The sequence below is a fragment of the Passer montanus genome, unplaced genomic scaffold (genome assembly GCF_014805655.1).
Source record: "Passer montanus isolate IOZ18808 unplaced genomic scaffold, ASM1480565v1 scaffold381, whole genome shotgun sequence".
NCBI lineage: Eukaryota > Metazoa > Chordata > Aves > Passeriformes > Passeridae > Passer > Passer montanus.
In genome coordinates, this window is record NW_024368608.1 from 4,794 (window position 1) to 24,442 (window position 19,649).

Below are 19,649 nucleotides of genomic sequence, written 5' to 3' on the forward strand. Positions count from 1 at the left end.
GTAACCCCAGGTGCCAAAGACACACCTGGGCACACCTGAGAATACCTGGGGACACCTGGGGACACCTGGGGATATCCATGACGCACCTGGGCACACCTGGGGACCCCTGGGGATACCTGGGGACACACCTGGGCACACCTGGGCACACCTAGGGACACCAAAGACACACCTGGGCACACCTGGGGAATACCTGGGGACACCTGGGGACACCTGGGCACACCTGGGGACATCCACAGACACACCTGAGCACACCTGGGCACACCTGGGCACACCGGCCAGGTGAGCACACCTGCCCAGCTCCCCCCGTGTGTTTCAGGTGAGACCCCAGCGCCCCCAGGTGAGGCCCTGGCACTCTCAGGTGTGACCACGGCACCCTCAGGTGAGGCCCTGACACCGCCAGGTGAGCCCTGAGTGCCCAGGTGAGCCCTGAGTGCCCAGGTGAGCCCTGGGTGCCCAGGTGAGCTCACCTGCCCTTCCTTCGTGTCCAGGTGCGTCCCTGCCTCACCCAGGTGTGACCCCGGCGCCCCCAGGTGAGCCCCAGGTGTCCCCAGGTGAGCTGGGGCTGCTGAGCCACGCCCACACCTGGCTGCGGTGGGCGTGGCCCCGCCCAGGTGAGCTCACCTGGCCGCGTTCCGTGTTCCAGGCGCGGCCCTGCCGCCCTCAGGTGCGACCCCGGAACCCTCAGGTGAGTCCTTGGCACAGCCAGGTGAGCCCTGAGTGCCCAGGTGAGCCCTGAGTGCCCAGGTGAGGCCCTGGAGTGCCCAGGTGAGCTCCTGGAGTGCCCAGGTGAGCCCCTGGGTGCCCAGGTGAGCCCTGGGTGCCCAGGTGAGCCCTGAGTGCCCAGGTGAGCTCAGCTGTCCCTGTTCCATGGCCCAGGTGAGCCCCTGGAGTGCCCAGGTGAGCCCTGGCACACCCAGGTGAGCCCCTGGCACGGCCAGGTGAGCCCTGAGTGCCCAGGTGAGCTCACCTGTCCCTGCCCTGTGTTCCAGGTGTGCCCCCAGGTGCGACCCCGGAACCCTCAGGTGAGTTCCTGACACCCCCAGGTGAGCCCTGGCACCCCCAGGTGAGCCCTGGCACGCCCAGGTGAGCCCTGAGTGCCCAGGTACACCTGGGGATACCTGGGGACACACCTGGAACAATTCGGGACACCTGGGGATACCTGGAACACCTGGGGACACCTGGGGATACCTGGGGGCACCTGGGGGCACCTGGGGACACCTGGGGACACCTGGGGAGACATCTAAAACACCTGGGGATATCCACAGACACACCTGGGGACACACCTGGGGAGGGGACAGGTGAGGGATGAGGGGAACACCTGGGGACACCTGACACACCTGGGGACACCTGGGGACACCTGGGGACACACTTGGGAGCACACCTGGGCTCACCTGGGGACAGCTGGGGACACACCTGGACGCACCTGGAGACATCCACAGACACACCTGGGGACACCTGGAACACCTGGGCACACCTGGGGACACCAAACACACACCTGGGCACACCTGAGAATACCTGGGGACACCTGGGGACACCTGGGGATATCCATGACGCACCTGGGCACACCTGGGGACCCCTGGGGATGCGGGACAGGTGAGACAGAGGTGGGACAGGTGAGCACAGACAGGTGAGACTGGACAGGTGTGCACAGGTGAGACACAGGTGGGACAGGTGAGACACAGGGGGCACAGGTGAGCACGGACAGGTGAGACTGGACAGGTGTGCGCAGGTGAGACAGAGACGGGTGAGCACGGGCAGGTGGGACAGGTGAGCACAGACAGGTGAGACACGGGCAGGTGCATGCAGGTGAGGGGACAGGTGAGACTGGACAGGTGAGACACGGACAGGTGAGACAGGTGGGACCAGACAGGTGAGACAGGTGTGCACAGTGAGACACCAACAGGTGTGCAGGACAGGTGAGACAGGTGAGGGGACAGGTGAGACACAGACAGGTGTGTGCAGGTGAGCACCGACAGGTGAGGGGACAGGTGTGCAGGACAGGTGTGCACGGTGAAACACCGATAGGTGGGACACGTGAGGGGACAGGTGACACTGGACAGGTGAGCACCAACAGGTGTGCGCAGGTGAGACAAAGGTGGGACAGGTGAGGGGACAGGTGGGACAGGTGAGCGGGACAAGTGGGACACAGACAGGTGAGACACCGACAGGTGTGCACAGGTGAGGACAGGTGTGTGCACAGGTGAGCCACGCACAGGTGAGGTGGGGGCTCCTATAAGGCAGGTCTCACCTGCCCAGGTGAGCCTCACCTGGCGCTGGGCCTCACCTGTCCGTCCCCACAGGTAACTGGAGCTCAGGTGAGGTGCGGCTGGCGGCCGGGCCGCACCTGTGCGCAGGTAGGGTGGAGGTGCTGCACGAGGGGCGCTGGGGCTCCGTCTGCGACCGCGGCTGGGACCTGAGCGACGCCCAGGTGAGCACGGGGGGGACAGGTGAGCTCAGGTGTGCCGCCGGGCTCCCGCGGGGGGGTTGGGGTCTCCCAGGTGTGCTACCTGTCCCAGGTGTGTTACCTGCCCCAGGTGTGTGTGTGTGTCTCACCCAGGTGCGTTACCTGCCCCAGGTGTGTTCCCTGCCCCAGGTGTATATTTACCTCACCCAGGTGTGTGTTACCTGCCCCAGGTGTGTTTAAGGTCTCTCAGGTGTGTTACCTGCCCCAGGTGTGTTACCTGCCCCAGGTGTGTCCCTGGCTCACCCAGGTGTGTGTGTGTTACCGGCCCCAGGTGTGTGTGTCTCACCCAGGTGTGTTGGCTCCCCACAGGTGGTGTGCCGCCAGGTGTGTGTTCACTCACCTGTCCGTTTCCCTGCAGCCCCGCCCACCTCACCCTCACCTGTCCCACGTATCCCTCACCTGTAACTCACTCACCTGTCCCTCACCTGTCCATCCCCTCACCTGTAACTCACTCACCTGTCCCCTATCTGGGCGCCGGGGGCGGCGCAGTTCGGGGAGGGGGCGGGGCCCATCTGGCTGGACGGGCTCAGGTGCGCCGGCACCGAGGCTCACCTGGCCGAGTGCCCCGGGCACACCTGGGGGCAGCACTCCTGCAACCACGCCGAGGACGCCGGGGCCGCGTGCGAAGGTGAGGCACGGGTGGGACAGGTGAGAGACAGGTGAGCTCAGGTGAGCACACCTGGATTATGGGGGGATGGAAGGGATGGGTGGGGGGGACGGAAGAGCACACCTGAGCACACCTGGGTACAGCTGGGTACAGCTGACCCTGTCCCATTCTGGCCCCACACCTGTCCCAGGTGACCCCCAGGTGATGCTGACCCCGCCCACCTGTCCCACACCTGCCCTGTACCTCACCTGTCCCTCTCTACCCCACACCTGTGCCCAGGTAACCCTGACCCCTCACCTGCCCCACTCCTGCCCCAGGTAACCCCCAGGTAACCCCCAGGTAAACCTGCCCCACACCTGTGCCCAGGTGACCTCAGGTGACCATGACCCCTTACCTGACCCCATACCTGTGTTCAGGTAACCCCCAGGTGTCCCCAGGTGCCTCTGCCCCCTCACCTGACCCCACACCTGTGCCCAGGTACCCCCAGGTGACCCCTCACCTGCCCCCAGGTGATCCTGACCCCTCACGTGTCCCTGTCCCACACCTGCCCCAGGTGTCCCTGCCCCCTCACCTGTGCCCCAGGTGTGCACATTCACCTGACCCAGGTGTGTTCCCTGCCCACAGGTGGTGTGCCGCCAGGTGGGCTGCGGGCGGGCGCTGGCGGCGCCGGGCGGGGCGCGGTTCGGGCGGGGCTCGGGCCAGGTGTGGCTGAGCGAGCTCACCTGCGCGGGCAGCGAGCGGCACCTGGGCCAGTGCCCCGCCCCCCCCTGGGGCAGCAACACCTGCGGCCACGGCCAGGACGCGGCGGTGGAGTGCGCAGGTGAGCCCCGACAGGTGTGCGCAGGTGAGGGCAGGTGAGCCCCGACAGGTGCGCGCAGGTGAGGGCAGGTGAGCCCCGACAGGTGCGCGCAGGTGAGGGCAGGTGAGCCCCGACAGGTGCGCGCAGGTGAGGGCAGGTGAGCCCCGACAGGTGCGCGCAGGTGAGGGCAGGTGAGCCCCGACAGGTGCGCGCAGGTGAGGGCAGGTTCACCTGTCTCCCCTGTCCTCCCTGCCGCCCCTCCCCTGTGCCCTCACCTGTCCATCCCCTCACCTGTCCATCCCCTCACCTGTCCATCCCCTCACCCTCACCTGTCCCTCACCTGTCCCCTCACTCACTCACCTGTCCCTTTCCCGCAGCCCCGCCCCCCTCGCCCTCACCTGCCCATTCATCACCTGTCTCACCTGTCCCTCACCTGTAACTCACCTGTCCCTCACTCACCTGTCCGTTTCCCTGCAGCCCCGCCCACCTCACCCTCACCTGTCCCACGTATCCCTCACCTGTAACTCACTCACCTGTCCCTCACCTGTCCATCCCCTCACCTGTAACTCACTCACCTGTCCCCTCACTCACCTGTCTCACCTGTCCTTTTCCCACAACCCCGCCCCTCTCGCCCTCACCTGTCCATTCCCTCACCTGCCTCACCTGTAACTCACCTGTAACTCACTCACCTGTGCATCCCCTCCCGTCTCACCTGTCTCACCCATCCCTCACCTGTCTCACCTGTCTCGACTCACCTGTCCCTCACCTGTCTCACCTGTAACTCACCTGTCTCACCTGTACCTCACTCACCTGTCTCACCTGTCCATCCCCTCACCTGTCCATCCCCACACCTGTCTCACCTGTGCATCCCCTCACCTGTCTCACCTGTCCGTTCCCCGCAGCCCCGCCCCCCTCGCCCTCACCTGCGCCAGGTGAGCCCCGGGAGGGCCAGGTGCGGCTGGCCGGGGGCCCGCACAGGTGCGCGGGGCGCGTCGAGGTGTTCCACGCGGGCAGGTGGGGCACGGTGTGCGACGACACCTGGGACCTGGCGGCCGCGCGCGTCACCTGCCGCCAGGTGCGCTGCGGCCCCGCCCTCTGGGCGCCGGGGGCGGCGCAGTTCGGGGAGGGGGCGGGGCCCATCTGGCTGGACGGGCTCAGGTGCGCCGGCACCGAGGCTCACCTGGCCGAGTGCCCCGGGCACACCTGGGGGCAGCACTCCTGCAACCACGCCGAGGACGCCGGGGCCGCGTGCGAAGGTGAGGCACGGGTGGGACAGGTGAGACAGGTGGGACAGGTGAGCTCAGGTGAGACAGGTGAGAGACAGGTGGGACAGGTGGGGCAGGTGAGACAGGTGAGAGACAGGTGAGACAGGTGAGAGACAGGTGAGAGACAGGTGAGACAGGTGAGAGACAGGTGAGAGACAGGTGAGACAGGACACCTGCGGCCACGGCCAGGACGCGGCGGTGGAGTGCGCAGGTGAGCCCCGACAGGTGTGCGCAGGTGAGGGCAGGTGAGCCCCGACAGGTGTGCCTCACCTGTCCATCCCCTCACCTGTCTCACCTGTCCTCCCTGCCGCCCCTCCCCTGTGCCCTCACCTGTCCATCCCCTCACCTGTCCATCCCCTCACCTGTCTCACCTGTCTCACCTGTAACTCACTCACCTGTCCCCTCACTCACTCACCTGTCCCTTTCCCGCAGCCCCGCCCCCCTCGCCCTCACCTGTAACTCACCTGTCCTTACCTGTCCGTTCATGACCTGTCCATTTATCACCTGTCCCTCCCCTGTCTCACCTGTTTCCCCGCAGCCCCGCCCCCCGCGCCCTCACCTGCCCATTCATCACCTGTCTCACCTGTCCCTCACCTGTAACTCACCTGTCCCCTCACTCACCTGTCTCACCTGTCCTTTTCCCACAACCCCGCCCCTCTCGCCCTCACCTGTCCATTCCCTCACCTGCCTCACCTGTAACTCACCTGTAACTCACTCACCTGTGCATCCCCTCCCGTCTCACCTGTCTCACCCATCCCTCACCTGTCTCACCTGTCTCGACTCACCTGCAGGTGAGCACCTGGGGACAGGTGAGGGGGCAGGTGAGCACCTGCACAGGTGAGCACCTGAGGGACAGGTGAGCACCTGGGTGGGACCGGTGAGGGGTGGGACAGGTGAGCACCTGCACAGCTGAGGGGTGGGAGGGCTCAGGTGAGCACCTGAGGGGAACAGGTGAGCACCTGCACAGGTGAGGGACGGAAGAGGTGAGCACCTGGGACAGGTGAGGGCACAAGTGAGCACCTGCACAGGTGAGGGCTGGGACAGGTGAGGGAGGGAACAGGTGAACACCTGGGACAGGTGAGGGCACAAGTGAGCACCTGCACAGGTGAGGGCTGGGACAGGTGAGCACCGGGGGGGGCAGGTGAGGGGACAGGTGAGGGGGGGGGGGGACAGGTGAGCACCTGGGGAACAGTGAGGGGGGGCAGGTGAGCACCTGAACAGGTGAGGGGTCGTGTGTGCAGCTCACCTGGGACAGGTGTGTCCTTGAGGGGCTCAGGTGTGGTTTGGAGGGGTTCAGGTGTGCTCAGGTAACTCAGGTGAGCTCAGATAGCTCAGGTGTGCCCAGGTGCACCCAGGTGAGCTCAGGTAGCTCAGGTGTGCTCAAGTGAGCACCAGAGTCTAAGGCAGCTCAGGTGTGCCCAGGTAACTCAGGTGCTCTCAGGCACTCTCAGGTGTGCTCAGGTGCTCCCAGGTGCTCTCAGGTGCCCCAAGGTGCCCTCAGGTGCTCTCAGGTGCTCACCTGCCCAGGTGCCCCGGGCCGCGCCTGACGCCGCCCCTCCCCCGCAGGTGCGGAGCCCGCCCAGGTGCGGCTGCGGGGCGGGGCCGGGCCCTGCGCGGGGCAGGTGCAGGTGCTGCTGAACCGCACCTGGCTGCAGGTGTGCGGCCTCACCTGGGGGCTGCCGGGTGGGGGAGGGGCTCAGGTGTGGGGGAGGGGCTAAAGGTGTGGGGGAGGAGCCAAAAGTGAGCCCCAGGTGTGGGGGAGGGGCTCAGGTGAGTCCCAGGCGTGGGGGAGGGGCTCCAGGTGAGGACAGGTGTGGGGAAGAGCCGGGACAGGTGAGGAAGAGAAACCAGGACAGGTGAGAGCAGCTGGGACAGCTGGGACAGGTGGGACAGATGGGACAGGTAAAGGTGGGACAGGTAAAGGTGGGACAGGTGTGAGAGGTTAAACCAGGACAGGTGAGACAGGTGGGACAGGTGGGACAGGTAAAGCTGGGACAGGTGAGACAGGTGGGACAGGTGAGACAGGTAAAGGTGGGACAGGTAAAGGTGGGACAGGTGAGAAACAGGAGCAAGGACAGGTGTGAAAGGTGGGACAGGTGAGACAGGTGGGACAGGTGTGAAAGGTGGGACAGGTGTGAAAGGTGGGACAGGTGTGAGAGGTTAAACCAGGACAGGTGAGACAGGTGGGACAGGTGTGGAAGAGCTGGGACAGGTGAAGGTGGGGCAGGTGAGAGGGGTGGGACAGGTAAGGACAGGTGAGAGGGTGGGGCAGGTAAGGACAGGTAGGGACAGGTGAGAGGTTGTGGCAGGTAAGGACAGGTGAGAGGGTGTGGCAGGTAAGGACAGGTAGGGACAGGTAAGGACAGGTGCGATGCCCCCCCCACCCCTCACCTGCCCCCAGGTGCGCCCCCCAGCTGCGCGTACCTGGTGGCGCTGCTGGTGCTGCTGACGTCACTGGGCGGGGCCCTGCTCTGGCTCACCTTGCGGGCCAGGTGTGTCCCAGGTGAGTCCCGCCCCCGCCCCGCCCCCCAGGCGGCCCCAGGTGAGCCCAGGTGACGCCAGGTGTGTCCCCAGCTCACCTGGACGCCCCGAGGGCCCCCGGCGCCATTTACCTGCCCAGGAGGGACTCACCTGGCGGGGCCGAGGCGCTGCAGCTGATGGACGACGCCCCCTGAGCTCACCTGGCGGGGCTCACCTGGCGGGGCTCACCTGGGGACTGGAACTCACCTGGAACTCACCTGGCGGGGCTCACCTGAGGACTGGAACTCACCTGGCGGGGCTCACCTGGCGACTGGAACTCACCTGGAACTCACCTGGCGGGGCTCACCTGGGGACTGGAACCTCTCACCTGGCTGCTCTCACGTGCAATCTCACCTGGAATCTCTCACCTGAACTTCACCTGAGCCTCACCTGCAAGGCCCCTCACCTGGAATCCTCACCTGGAATCCTCACCTGGCCGCTCGCACCTGGAATCTCTTGAATCTCACCTGGAGTCCTCACCTGAACCTCACCTGCAAACCCTCACCTGGAACCTCTCACCTGGAATCCTCACCTGGAACTTCTTACCTGAACCTCACCTGGAATCGTCACCTGGAATCCCTCACCTGAACCTCACCTGAACCTCACCTGGCCCCTCTCACCTGGAATCTCTCGAATCTCACCTGGAATCCTCACCTGGCCGCTCGCACCTGGAATCCCTTGAATCTCACCTGGAGTCCTCACCTGAACCTCACCTGCAAACCCTCACCTGGAACCTCTCACCTGGAATCCTCACCTGGAACTTCTTACCTGAACCTCACCTGGAATCGTCACCTGGAATCCCTCACCTGAACCTCACCTGAACCTCACCTGGCCCCTCTCACCTGGCCCCTCTCTCACTCAAATCTTCGAATCTCACCTGGAATCCTCACCTGGCCGCTCGCACCTGGAATCCCTCACCTGGAACTCCTTACCTGGAACTTCTTACCTGAACCTCACCTGGAATCCTCACCTGGGACCTCTCACCTGGCTGCTCGCACCTGGAATCTTCACCTGGAACTTCTTACCTGGAATATCTCACCTGAAGCTCACCTGGCCCCTCTCACCTGGAATCTCTCACTCAAATCTCACCTGGAATCCCTCACCTGAACGTCACCTGCAAACCCTCACCTGGCCGCTCTCACCTGGCCGCTCTCACCTGGAATCTCACCTGGAACCTCTCACCTGAACCTCATCACCTGGCCACTCTCACCTGAAATCCTCACCTGAACTCCTTACCTGGCCGTTCTCACCTGAACTTCACCTGGCCGCTCTCACCTGGCTGCTCTCACCTGCCCGCTCTCACCTGGTCACTCTCACCTGGCCCCTCTCACCTGAACTTCACCTGGCCGCTCTCACCTGGCCGCTCTCACCTGGCCATCCTCACCTGGCCGCTCTCACCTGGCCGCTCTCACCTGGCCATCCTCACCTGGCCATTCTCACCTGCCCGCTCTCACCTGGCCGCTCTCCCCTGGCCATCCTCCCCTGGCCATTCTCACCTGCCCGCTCTCACCTGGCCGCTCTCACCTGCCCACTCTCACCTGGCCATTCTCACCTGGCCATTCTCACCTGGCCGCTCTCACCTGGCCGTTCTCACCTGGCCATCCTCACCTGCCCGCTCTCACCTGAATTCATCACCTGGCCATTCTCACCTGGCCGTTCTCACCTGCCCGCTCTCACCTGGCCGTTCTCACCTGGCCATTCTCACCTGAACTCCTCACCTGGCCGTTCTCACCTGGCCGTTCTCACCTGGCCGCTCTCACCTGGCCACTCTCACCTGGCCCCTCCCCCCTCCGGCAGCCCCTGCGGGGCTCAGGTGTCCCCGCACACCTGGGCAGGTGAATAAATTAAAAATGGCGTCTGGAGCCTCCAGGTGTGAAGTTTGGGGTTCCCCGTTCTGCCAGGTGTGACAGGTGTGGATCTCAGGTGTTCCCACCCCCCAGGTGTGAATTTTGGGGTGTTCTGAGCCCTCCAGGTGTGTCAGGTGAGGATCTCAGGTGTCCCCAACACCCCCAGGTGTGAATTTTGGGAATCCCGATGCCCCCAGGTGTGAATCTCAGGTGTTCCCCACCCCCTCAGGTGTGAATTTTAGGATTCCCAACCCCCCCAGGTGTGAATTTTGGGAACCCCAAACCCCCAGGTGTGAATCTCAGGTGTTCCGAACCGCCTCCAGGTGTGCCAGGTGTGTGTTTTGGGAGGTCCCCACCCCCCCAGGTGTGAATTTTGGGGTGTTCTGAGCCCCCCAGGTGTGTCAGGTGTGGATCTCAGGTGTCCCCAACACCTCCCAGGTGTGGATCTCAGGTGTTCCCACCCCCCAGGTGTGACAGGTGTGAGTTTTAGGATGTCCCAAACCCCCAGGTGTGAATTTTGGGAAGTCCCAAACCCCCAGGTGTGGATCTCAGGTGTTCCCATCCCCCAGGTGTGACAGGTGTGAATGTGGGGGTCCTGAGCCCTCCAGGTGTGAATCTCAGGTGTCCCCAACCCCCCCAAGGTGTGAATTTTGGGGCTCCCCCCCCACACCTGCCCGGTGACTCCGCCCCTGAAGCTCCAGGTGAGACTCAGGTGAGACCGGCGATGACGTCATCAATTAACGATCCTTTAATGAACGATCCAGGTGAGCCCCGCCCCCAGCGCTACAGGTGCCGCCCGGAAAGGTGGGACAGGTGTGGCCAGGTGAGCCCAAGGGAGCCCAGGTGTGCCCAGGTGTGTGCCCCACGTGTTTCCCAGGTGAGCTCAGGTGTGCCCCAGGTGTGCCCAGGTGAGCTCAGGTGTGCCCTCTCAGGTGTTCCCCACCCCCTCAGGTGTGAATTTTAGGATTCCCAACCCCCCCAGGTGTGAATCTCAGGTGTTTCCCAACACCCCAGGTGTGAATTTCTGGGGATCCTGTGTCCTCCAGGTGTGAATCTCAGGTGTTCCCATCCCCCCAGGTGTGACAGGTGTGGATCTCAGGTGTGCCCAACCCCCCCAGGTGTGAATCTCAGGTGTTCCGAACCGCCTCCAGGTGTGCCAGGTGTGTGTTTTGGGAGGTCCCCACCCCCCCAGGTGTGAATTTTGGGGTGTTCTGAGCCCCCCAGGTGTGTCAGGTGTGGATCTCAGGTGTCCCCACCCCCCCAGGTGTGAATTTTGGGGTGTTCTGAGCCCTCCAGGTGTGTCAGGTGTGGATCTCAGGTGTCCCCAACACCTCCCAGGTGTGGATCTCAGGTGTTCCCACCCCCCAGGTGTGGAGCTCAGGTGTGCCCAGATTAGCTCAGGTGTGCCCAGGGGAGCTCAGGTGAGGTCAGGTGTTCCCCAGATTAGCTCAGGTGTGCCCAGGTGCTCTCAGGTGTGCCCAGGTGAGCTCAGGTGTGCCCCAGGTGTTCCCCAGATTAGCTCAGGTGTGCCCAGGTGAGCTCAGGTGTGCCCAGGTGAGTCCCTCTCCCATTGTCCAAGAAGGAAAATCCAAGCCCTGGGAAGGCCCCGCCCCATCCAGGTGTTACCTGCCCCACCCAGGTGTGCCCTGCCCAGTCCCAGGTGCACCTGGAGCTCCCCAAAACCCACAGGAGCCACCCTGGGCTCAGGTGAGTGCCCAGGTGAGCGCCCAGGTGAGCCTCGCAGTGCTGAGCTCACACCTGGCCGCAGGTGAGCCCTGGGGGTGCCTCGGGTTCCTCCTCTGCTGTCGGTGAGGGATCCCCTCACCTGGGGCTCAGGTGTCACTCAGGTATTGCAGTCCAGGTGATGCAGATTTCAGGGTCCACACCTGTCCAGCAGTCCCTCACCTGTAGCTCAGGTGATGCTGTCCAGGTGATGCAGATTTCAGGGTTCACACCTGGCCGGGATCCCCTCACCTGCAGCTCAGGTGTTCCTGTCCAGGTGTTGCTGCTGCAGTTTTTGGGTCCACACCTGTCCAGGTGTGCAGTTCCAGGATCCCCTCACCTGGGGCTCAGGTGTCATTCAGGTTCACTGTCCAGGTGTTGCAGATTTCGGGGTTCACACCTGTCCAGGGGTCCCTCACCTGGGGCTCAGGTGTCACTGTTCATCCACAGGGCTCAGGTGAAGGTGCCGCACCTTTTTCGGGTGCTCTCCTGTCCAGGTGTGCAGTTCCAGGCTCACACCTGTCCTGGGGTGCAGTTCTGGGTTTCCCTCACCTGGGGCTCAGGTGTCGCTGTCCAGGTGTTGCTGATGCAGTTTTTGGGTTCCACACCTGACGTGGGGTGCAGTTCTGGGTTTCCCTCACCTGGGGCTCAGGTGTCACTGTCCAGGTGTTGCTGCTGCACCTTTTTGGGGTCCAAAACCCTTTTTTTGGGGTCCACACCTGCTGGGCTCACAGGTACCGAGTCCCCTCACCTGGGGCTCAGGTGTGGCAGTCCAGGTGTTGCCGCTGCAGATTTTGGGGTCCAAAATCCTTTTTTTGGGTCCACACCTGTCCGGGCTCACAGGTACCGAGTCTTTTCACCTGGGGCTACATCCACGGGGCTCAGGTGAAGGTGCCACACCTTTTTCGGGTGCTCACCTGTCCAGGTGTGCAGTTCCAGGCTCACACCTGTCCTGGGGTGCAGATTCAGGGTTCCCACACCTGGGGCTCAGGTGTCACGGTCCAGGTCTTTCTGCTGCAGTTTTTGGGGTCCAAAACCCCTATTTTGGGGTCCACACCTGCCGGGCTCACAGATCTGGAGTGCCCTCACCTGGGGCTCAGGTGTGGCAGTCCAGGTGTTGCTGCCACACCTTTCCAGGGTGCACAGGAGATTTTTGGGTCCACACCTGTCCGGGCTCACAGGTACCGAGTCCTTTCACCTGGGGCTTCACCCACGGGGCTCAGGTGACGCCGCCACACCTTTTCCGGGCGCTCACCTGTCCAGGTGAGCACCCCCGGCCCCACACCTGCGCTCAGGTGTCGCGGTGCACGCGCTGGTGCTGCAGCAGGTTGGAGGGGTGCGCGAAGCCCTTGGCGCACACCCCGCACTTGTAGGGCGTCTCCCCCGTGTGCACCTTCTCGTGCACGGCCAGGTACGCCAGGTCCTTGAAGAACTTGTGGCAGTGGCTGCACTGGTGCGGCCGGGCCGGGCTGTGCACGCGCCGGTGCTGCAGCAGCAGCGAGGGCCGGGCGAAGGCCTTGCCGCACGCCTCGCAGCCGTAGGGCCGCTCGCCCGTGTGCGCCCGCTGGTGGATGGCCAGGTAGGAGGACTGCTTGAAGGCCTTGCCGCAGGTGCGGCAGGCGAAGGGGCGCTCGCCCGTGTGCACGCGCTCGTGCGAGGCCAGCGCGTTGCTCTGCTTGAAGGCCTTGCCGCAGAGCGCGCACCTGAAGGGCCGGTCGCCCGTGTGCACGCGCTCGTGCACCTTCAGCGAGTGGCCGTAGGTGAAGCGCTTGCCGCAGACGCCGCAGGTGTGCGGCTTGTCCTGGCACCTGTGCCGCCGGTGCAGCAGCAGCGCGTTGGCCGCCGGGAAATCCTTGCCGCAGTCGCCGCACCTGAAGGGCTTGTCGGCCGCCAGGTGGGTGAGGGCGTGGCGCTGGCGCTCGTAGGGCGTCTTGAAGCCCTTGGCGCACCTGGGGCAGGCGAAGGGGCGCTCGCCGCTGTGGATGCGGCGGTGCTCCTGCAGGTTGGAGGAGCGCTTGAAGCGCTTGCCGCAGAGCTCGCAGCGGTGCGGCCGCTCCTCCGTGTGCACCAGCGCGTGGCTCTTGAAGTCCGAGTGGCGCTTGAAGGTGGCGCGGCACAGGTGGCAGGTGAAGGGCCGCGCCTCCGTGTGCACCACCTGGTGGCTCAGCAGCTCCCAGGTGCGCTTGAAGGCCTTGTGGCACACGGGGCACTGGAAGGGCTTCTCGGCCACGATCACCTGCCGGATCTCCAGGTGAGCCGGCAGCTCTTCTTCATCATCCTCCTCATCACCTGGCGGGGCTTGCTCCTCCTCCTCGCCCTCACCTGGCGCACCTGAGCGGCCGCCCAGCACCAGCTTGGCGGTGGAGTAGACGCCGCGCTCGTCGATGAGCTGCACGAAGCCCGGCGTGGCCTCACCTGGCTCAGGTGAGGCGGCCGCGAGCCCCGGCGCACCTGGGCGGGGCCAGGGCGGCTGCAGGTGGGAGGGGCCGGGCTCGGCCGGGGGCGGGCGTGGCCGCAGGTAAAGGCGGGGCCGGCGCAGGTGGGAGGGGTCGCCCGGAGAGGGGCGCACCTGGAGGGACGCACCTGGCTGGTGGTGCTGGTCTTGGTCACCTGGGCCTTCTTCGTCATCATCATCATCGTCGTCATCACCTGGGTCTTCAGCTGCATCTTCATCACCTGGATCTTCATCACCTGCATCTTCATCAGCTGGCTCTTCATCATCACCTGGATCTTCTTCCTCACCTGGATCTTCTTCATCACCTGGGTCTTCCTCACCTGGAGCTTCCTCCTCACCTGGTTCTTCACCTGTTCCTTCCTCACCTGTCCCTTCCTCCTCCTCACCTGTCCCTTCCTCCTCCTCACCTGGCTGCTCCTCCTCCTCGGGCTGGGAACAGCTCTCCCTGAGCCTGGCATGGTATCTCTGCTTCCTCCTCCTCACCTGGCTGCTCCTCCTCCTCGGACAGGTGAGCGATCACCTGGGCAAAGGGGGAGTGGCCCTCCATGGCCGCACCTGGAAAAGAGGGGATGGGGACAGGTGAGAGACAGGTGAGACAGGTGAGCACACGTGAGGGACAGGTGAGAGACAGGTGAGGCACAGGTGAGACAGGTGAGAGACAGGTGAGAGACAGGTGAGACAGGTGAGGGACAGGTGAGACAGGTGAGGAGTTGGGAATTCCCTTGGGAATGCCCCGAGATGGATTTGGGGATCCCCCGGGGTTTGGTGACCCCAAATTGGGGATTCCCCCTGGGATGGGTTTGGGATCCCCTCGGGAATTCCCTGGGACGGATTTGGGGAATCCCGGGAACGCCCCAAGGTGGATTTGGGGATCCCGTTGGGAATTCTGTGGGACAGATTTTTGGGATCCCCCTGGGATGGATTTGGGATTCCCTCAGGAATCTCCTGAGTTAAATTTGGGGATCCCTTTGGGAATTGCCTGGGATGGATTTGGGGATCCCTTTGGGAATCCCAAGCAGGATTTGGGGGTCCACTCGGGAATTCCCTGGGATGGATTTGGGGGAACACTTTGGGAATTCCCTGAGGTGAATTTGGGAATGGCTTTGGGAATCTCCTGAGCTGGATTTGGGATCCCTTTGGGAATTCCCTGGGGTGGATTTGGGGAATCCCTTTGGGAATTCTTTGGGATGGATTTGGGATCCCTTTGGGATTTCCCTGAGCGGGATTTGGGAATGGCTTTGGGAATCTCCTGAGTTGGATTTGGGATCCACTTTGGGAATTCCCTGGGATGGATTTGGGGATCCCCTTGGGAACTCCTTGGGATGGATTTGGGATCCCTTTGGGATTTCCCTGAGCGGGATTTGGGAATGGCTTTGGGAATCTCCTGAGTTGGATTTGGGATCCCTTTGGGAATTCCCTGGGGCGGGATTTGGGGATCCCTTGAGCTGAATTTGGGGATCCCTTTGGGAATTCCTTGAGGTGAATTTGGGAATGGCTTTGGGAATCTCCTGAGTTGGATTTGGGATCCCTTTGGGAATTCCCTGGGGCGGGATTTGGGGATCCCTTGAGCTGAATTTGGGGATCCCTTTGGGAATTCCTTGAGGTGAATTTGGGAATGGCTTTGGGAATCTCCTGAGTTGGATTTGGGATCCCTTTGGGAATTCCCTGGGGCGGGATTTGGGGATCCCTTGAGCTGAATTTGGGGATCCCTTTGGGAATTCCTTGAGGTGAATTTGGGAATGGCTTTGGGAATCTCCTGAGTTGGATTTGGGATCCCGTTGGGAACTCCTTGGGATGAATTTGGGGATCCCTTTGGGAATCCCAAGGAGGATTTGGGGTTTCCTTTGGGAATTCTATGGGACGGATTTTGGGGATCCCCCCTGGGATGGATTCGGGATCCCTTTGGGAATTCCTTGAGGTGAATTTGGGAATGGCTTTGGGAATCTCCTGAGTTGGATTTGGGATCCCTTTGGGAACTCCTTGGGATGAATTTGGGGATCCCTTTGGGAATCCCAAGGAGGATTTGGGGTTTCCTTTGGGAATTCTATGGGACGGATTTTGGGGATCCCCCCTGGGATGGATTTGGGATCCCTTTGGGAATTCCCTGGGATGGATTTGGGAGCCCTTTGGGAATTCCCTGGGATGGATTTGGGGAATCCCGGGAACGCCCCAAGGTGGATTTGGGGATCCTGGAATGGATTTGGGATCGCTTGGGAATGCCCTAAAGTGAACTTGGGGGATCCCTTTGGGAATCCCAAGCAGGATTTGGGGTTCCCTTTGGGAATTCTATGGGATGGATTTTGGGGATCCCCCCTGGAATGGGTTTGGGATCCCCTGGGAAATTCCTTGGGATGGATTTGGGGAATCCCGGGAATGCCCCAAGGTGGATTTGGGGGATCCTGGAATGGATTTGGGATCCCCTCAGGAATTCCTTGGGATGGATTTTGGGATCCCCTTGGGAATCCCAAGCAGGATTTGGGGTTCCCTTTGGGAATTCCTGGGATGGGATTTGGGAACTCCCTGGGTCGGGTCTGGGATTTGGGATCCCCCAGGATGGGTCTGGGAATTCCCTGGGCTGGAATTTGGGATCCTCCCAGGGATCTCTGGGATTGGGGATTTGGGATTACCCGGGAAGGGATTTGGGGATTTGGGAATTCCCTGGGCAGGAATTCGGGATTTGGGATCCTCCAAGGTGGAATTTGGGGGTTGGGAATTCCTCAGGATGGGATTTGGGATCCCCTGAGGAGAAATTTGGGATTGGGAATTCCCTGGGTTGGGATCTGGGGATTTGGGATCCCCCAGGAAGGGATTTGGGATCCCTCAGGATGGGTTTGGGGTTTGGGAATTCCTTAGGATGGGATTTGGGATTTGGGATCCCCCAGGATGGGTTCAGGATTCCCTCAAGGATCTCTGGGTTTGGGATTTGGGAATTCCTTGGGTTGGGATTTGGGATCCCCTGGGCTGGAATTTGGGATTGGGAATTCCCTGGGTTGGGTCTGGGATTTGGGACCCCTCAGGATGGGTTTGGGGTTTGGGAATTCCTTAGGATGGGATTTGGGGATTTGGGATCCCCAAGGTCAGGCATTTGGGGTTTGGAATTTGGGAACTCCCCCCCTGAGGGGGAATTTGGGATTTGGGAATTCCCTGGGTTGGGATTTGGGATCCCTCGGGACGGGTTTGGGATCCCCTCAAGGATCTCTGGATTTGGGATTTGGGAATTCCCAGGATGGGATTTGGGATCCTCCAAGGTGGAATTTGGGTTTTGGGGATCCCCCCTGGGATGGGTTTGGGATCCCCTGGGAAATTCCTTGGGATGGATTTGGGGAATCCCGGGAATGCCCCAAGGTGGATTTGGGGGATCCTGGAATGGATTTGGGATCCCCTCAGGAATTCCTTGGGATGGATTTTGGGATCCCCTTGGGAATCCCAAGCAGGATTTGGGGTTCCCTTTGGGAATTCCCTGAGGTGAATTTGGGAATCGCTTTGGGAATCTCCAGAGCTGGGTTTGGGAATTCCCTGGGCTGGAATTTGGGATCCTCCCAGGGATCTCTGGGATTGGGGATTTGGGATTACCCGGGAAGGGATTTGGGGATTTGGGAATTCCCTGGGCAGGAATTTGGGATTTGGGATCCTCCAAGGTGGAATTTGGGGGTTGGGAATTCCTCAGGATGGGATTTGGGATCCCCTGAGGAGAAATTTGGGATTGGGAATTCCCTGGGTTGGGATCTGGGGATTTGGGATCCCCCAGGAAGGGATTTGGGATCCCTCAGGATGGGTTTGGGGTTTGGGAATTCCTCAGGATGGGATTTGGGATTTGGGATCCCCCAGGATGGGTTCAGGATTCCCTCAAGGATCTCTGGGTTTGGGATTTGGGAATTCCTTGGGTTGGGATTTGGGATCCCCTGGGCTGGAATTTGGGATTGGGAATTCCCTGGGTTGGGTCTGGGATTTGGGACCCCTCAGGATGGGTTTGGGGTTTGGGAATTCCTCAGGATGGGATTTGGGGATTTGGGATCCCCAAGGTCAGGCATTTGGGGTTTGGAATTTGGGAACTCCCCCCCTGAGGGGGAATTTGGGATTTGGGAATTCCCTGGGTTGGGATTTGGGATCCCTCAGGATGGGATTTGGGATCCCTCGGGACGGGTTTGGGATCCCCTCAAGGATCTCTGGATTTGGGATTTGGGAATTCCCAGGATGGGATTTGGGATCCTCCAAGGTGGAATTTGGGATTTGGGAATTCCCTGGTCTGGAATTTGGGATCCCTCGGGATCCTCTCGGGTTTGGGATCCTCCCACAGATCTCTGGGAGAGGATTTGGGAATTTGGGAATTCCCAGGATGGGTTCAGGGTTTGGGAATTCCTTGGGATGGGATTTGGGATCCTCCGAGCTGGGATTTGGGAATTCCCTGAAGGGGAATTTGGGACTTGGGATCCTCCGAGTTGGAACCTGGGGATGTGGGATCCCCTGAGGGGGAATTTGGGATTCGGGAATTCCCTGGGATCGGATTTGGGATCCCCCGGGCTGGGATTTGGGGCTGGGATCGGGGAATTCCCTCGGGGAGCTCTGGGATGGGTTTGGGACCCCCAAAATTCGGGATTCGGGATTTGGGATCCCCTCGGGAACCGCCCGAGCTGGGACTGGGGAACCCCTGGGAACTCCCCCAGTAAATCCCAGTTTATCCCAGTAAATCCCAGTTCAGTCCCACCCCAGTCCCTCCCAGTCCCTCCCAGTCCCTCCCAGTCCATCCCAGTCCATCCCAGTCCATCCCAGTCCCTCCCAGTCCATCCCAGTCCATCCCAGTCCATCCCAGTCTCTCCCAGTCCCTCCCAGTCCATCCCAGTTCTCACCGGGCGCCGCCGCCGCCCCCGGAGCCACTTCCGGCCGCGCTCGCGCGCGATGACGTCATCGCCGGAATGGGCGGGGCCTGAGCGGGAACTGGGAGGGACTGGGAGGGACTGGGAGGGACTGGGAGGGACTGGGAGGGACTGGGATGGACTGGGATGGGTTCGGAGGAGCTGTGAAAGGGGAATTTTAAGCGGGATTGAACCCCAAAAATCGGGGATGTAATCCGAAAATTCGGGGATTTAACCTCAAAATCGGGGATTTAACCCCAAAAATCGGGGGATTCAGCCCAAAATCAGGGATTTAATCCCAAAAATCGGGGATTTAACCCCAAAATCGGGGATTTAACCCCAAACATCGGGGAATTCAGCCCCAAATCCGGGATTTAACCCCAAAAATCGTGGATTTAACCCCAAAATCGGGGATTTAATCCCAAAATTCGGGGATTTAAACCCAAAAAATCCGGGATTGAACCCTCAAAATCGGGGGTGTAATCCGAAAATTCGGGGATTTAACCTCAAAATCGGGGATTTAACCCCAAAATCGGGGATTTAATCCCAAAATTCGGGGATTTAAACCCAAAAAATCCGGGATTGAACCCTCAAAATCGGGGGTGTAATCCGAAAATTCGGGGATTTAATCTGAAAATTCAGGGATTTCACCTCAAAATCGGGGATTTAACCCCAAAATCGGGGATTGAACCCCAAAATCGGGGATTTAACCCCAAAAAATCCGGGATTGAACCCCCAAAATTGGGGATGTAATCCCAAAATTCGGGGATTTAATCCGAAAATTCAGGGATTTCACCTCAAAATCGGGGATTTAATCCCAAAATCGGGGATTTAATCCCAAAATCGGGGACTTCGCCCCAAAAAATCGGGGATTTAACCCCCCAAATCGGGGATTTAATCCCAAAATTCGGGTTTTTCACCCCAAAATCGGGGATTTCACCCCCAAAATCGGGGATTTAATCCCAAAAATTGGGGATTTAACCCCAAAATTCGGGAATTTAACTTCAAAATTGGGGATTTAACCCCAAAAATCGGGGATTAACTGCAAAAATTCGGGAGTTAACCCCAAAAATCGAGGATTTCACCCCAAAATTCGGCGATTTAACCCCGAAAATCG

The 19,649-nt window shown here is 61.2% G+C and overlaps 2 protein-coding genes and 1 long non-coding RNA gene across 5 annotated transcripts in view; 1 reads left to right on the forward strand and 2 right to left on the reverse strand.

Moving 5' to 3' along the window:
• LOC120506288 (soluble scavenger receptor cysteine-rich domain-containing protein SSC5D-like) overlaps positions 1-5,623 on the forward strand; it is a gene marked incomplete at its 5' end in the record, with an annotated part of 10,024 nt that extends 4,401 nt beyond the window's left edge. The window contains 7 exons of the mRNA XM_039717677.1: positions 2,316-2,428; positions 2,558-2,614; positions 2,774-2,788; positions 2,954-3,112; positions 3,696-3,891; positions 4,773-5,126; positions 5,568-5,623. Coding sequence (XP_039573611.1) covers positions 2,316-2,428; positions 2,558-2,614; positions 2,774-2,788; positions 2,954-3,112; positions 3,696-3,891; positions 4,773-5,126; positions 5,568-5,623 — 950 coding nt within the window. The remainder of the gene's footprint in view (positions 1-2,315; positions 2,429-2,557; positions 2,615-2,773; positions 2,789-2,953; positions 3,113-3,695; positions 3,892-4,772; positions 5,127-5,567) is intronic.
• A 2,146-nt stretch (positions 5,624-7,769) lies between these two features.
• Positions 7,770-8,809, reverse strand: LOC120506289. 3 transcript variants are annotated; one of them, XR_005628481.1, is made up of 3 exons: positions 8,560-8,809; positions 7,963-8,323; positions 7,770-7,887 (listed from the first exon to the last, which is right to left on the reverse strand). It is a non-coding gene; the product is annotated as an uncharacterized LOC120506289 (long non-coding RNA). The 3 variants fall into 3 exon arrangements; XR_005628480.1 differs by having other exon boundaries at positions 7,963-8,296; positions 8,533-8,809; XR_005628479.1 differs by having other exon boundaries at positions 7,963-8,225; positions 8,435-8,809.
• Positions 8,810-11,669: 2,860 nt separating this feature from the next.
• On the reverse strand, positions 11,670-18,560 carry LOC120506291 (zinc finger protein 771-like). The gene is made up of 3 exons (XM_039717678.1): positions 18,527-18,560; positions 14,163-14,234; positions 11,670-14,086 (listed from the first exon to the last, which is right to left on the reverse strand). The coding sequence occupies exons 2-3, from the start codon at positions 14,224-14,226 to the stop codon at positions 12,516-12,518; spliced, it is 1,635 nt and encodes a 544-aa protein (XP_039573612.1). The 5' UTR covers positions 14,227-14,234; positions 18,527-18,560; the 3' UTR covers positions 11,670-12,515.
• Between the last annotated feature and the right edge of the window lie 1,089 nt (positions 18,561-19,649).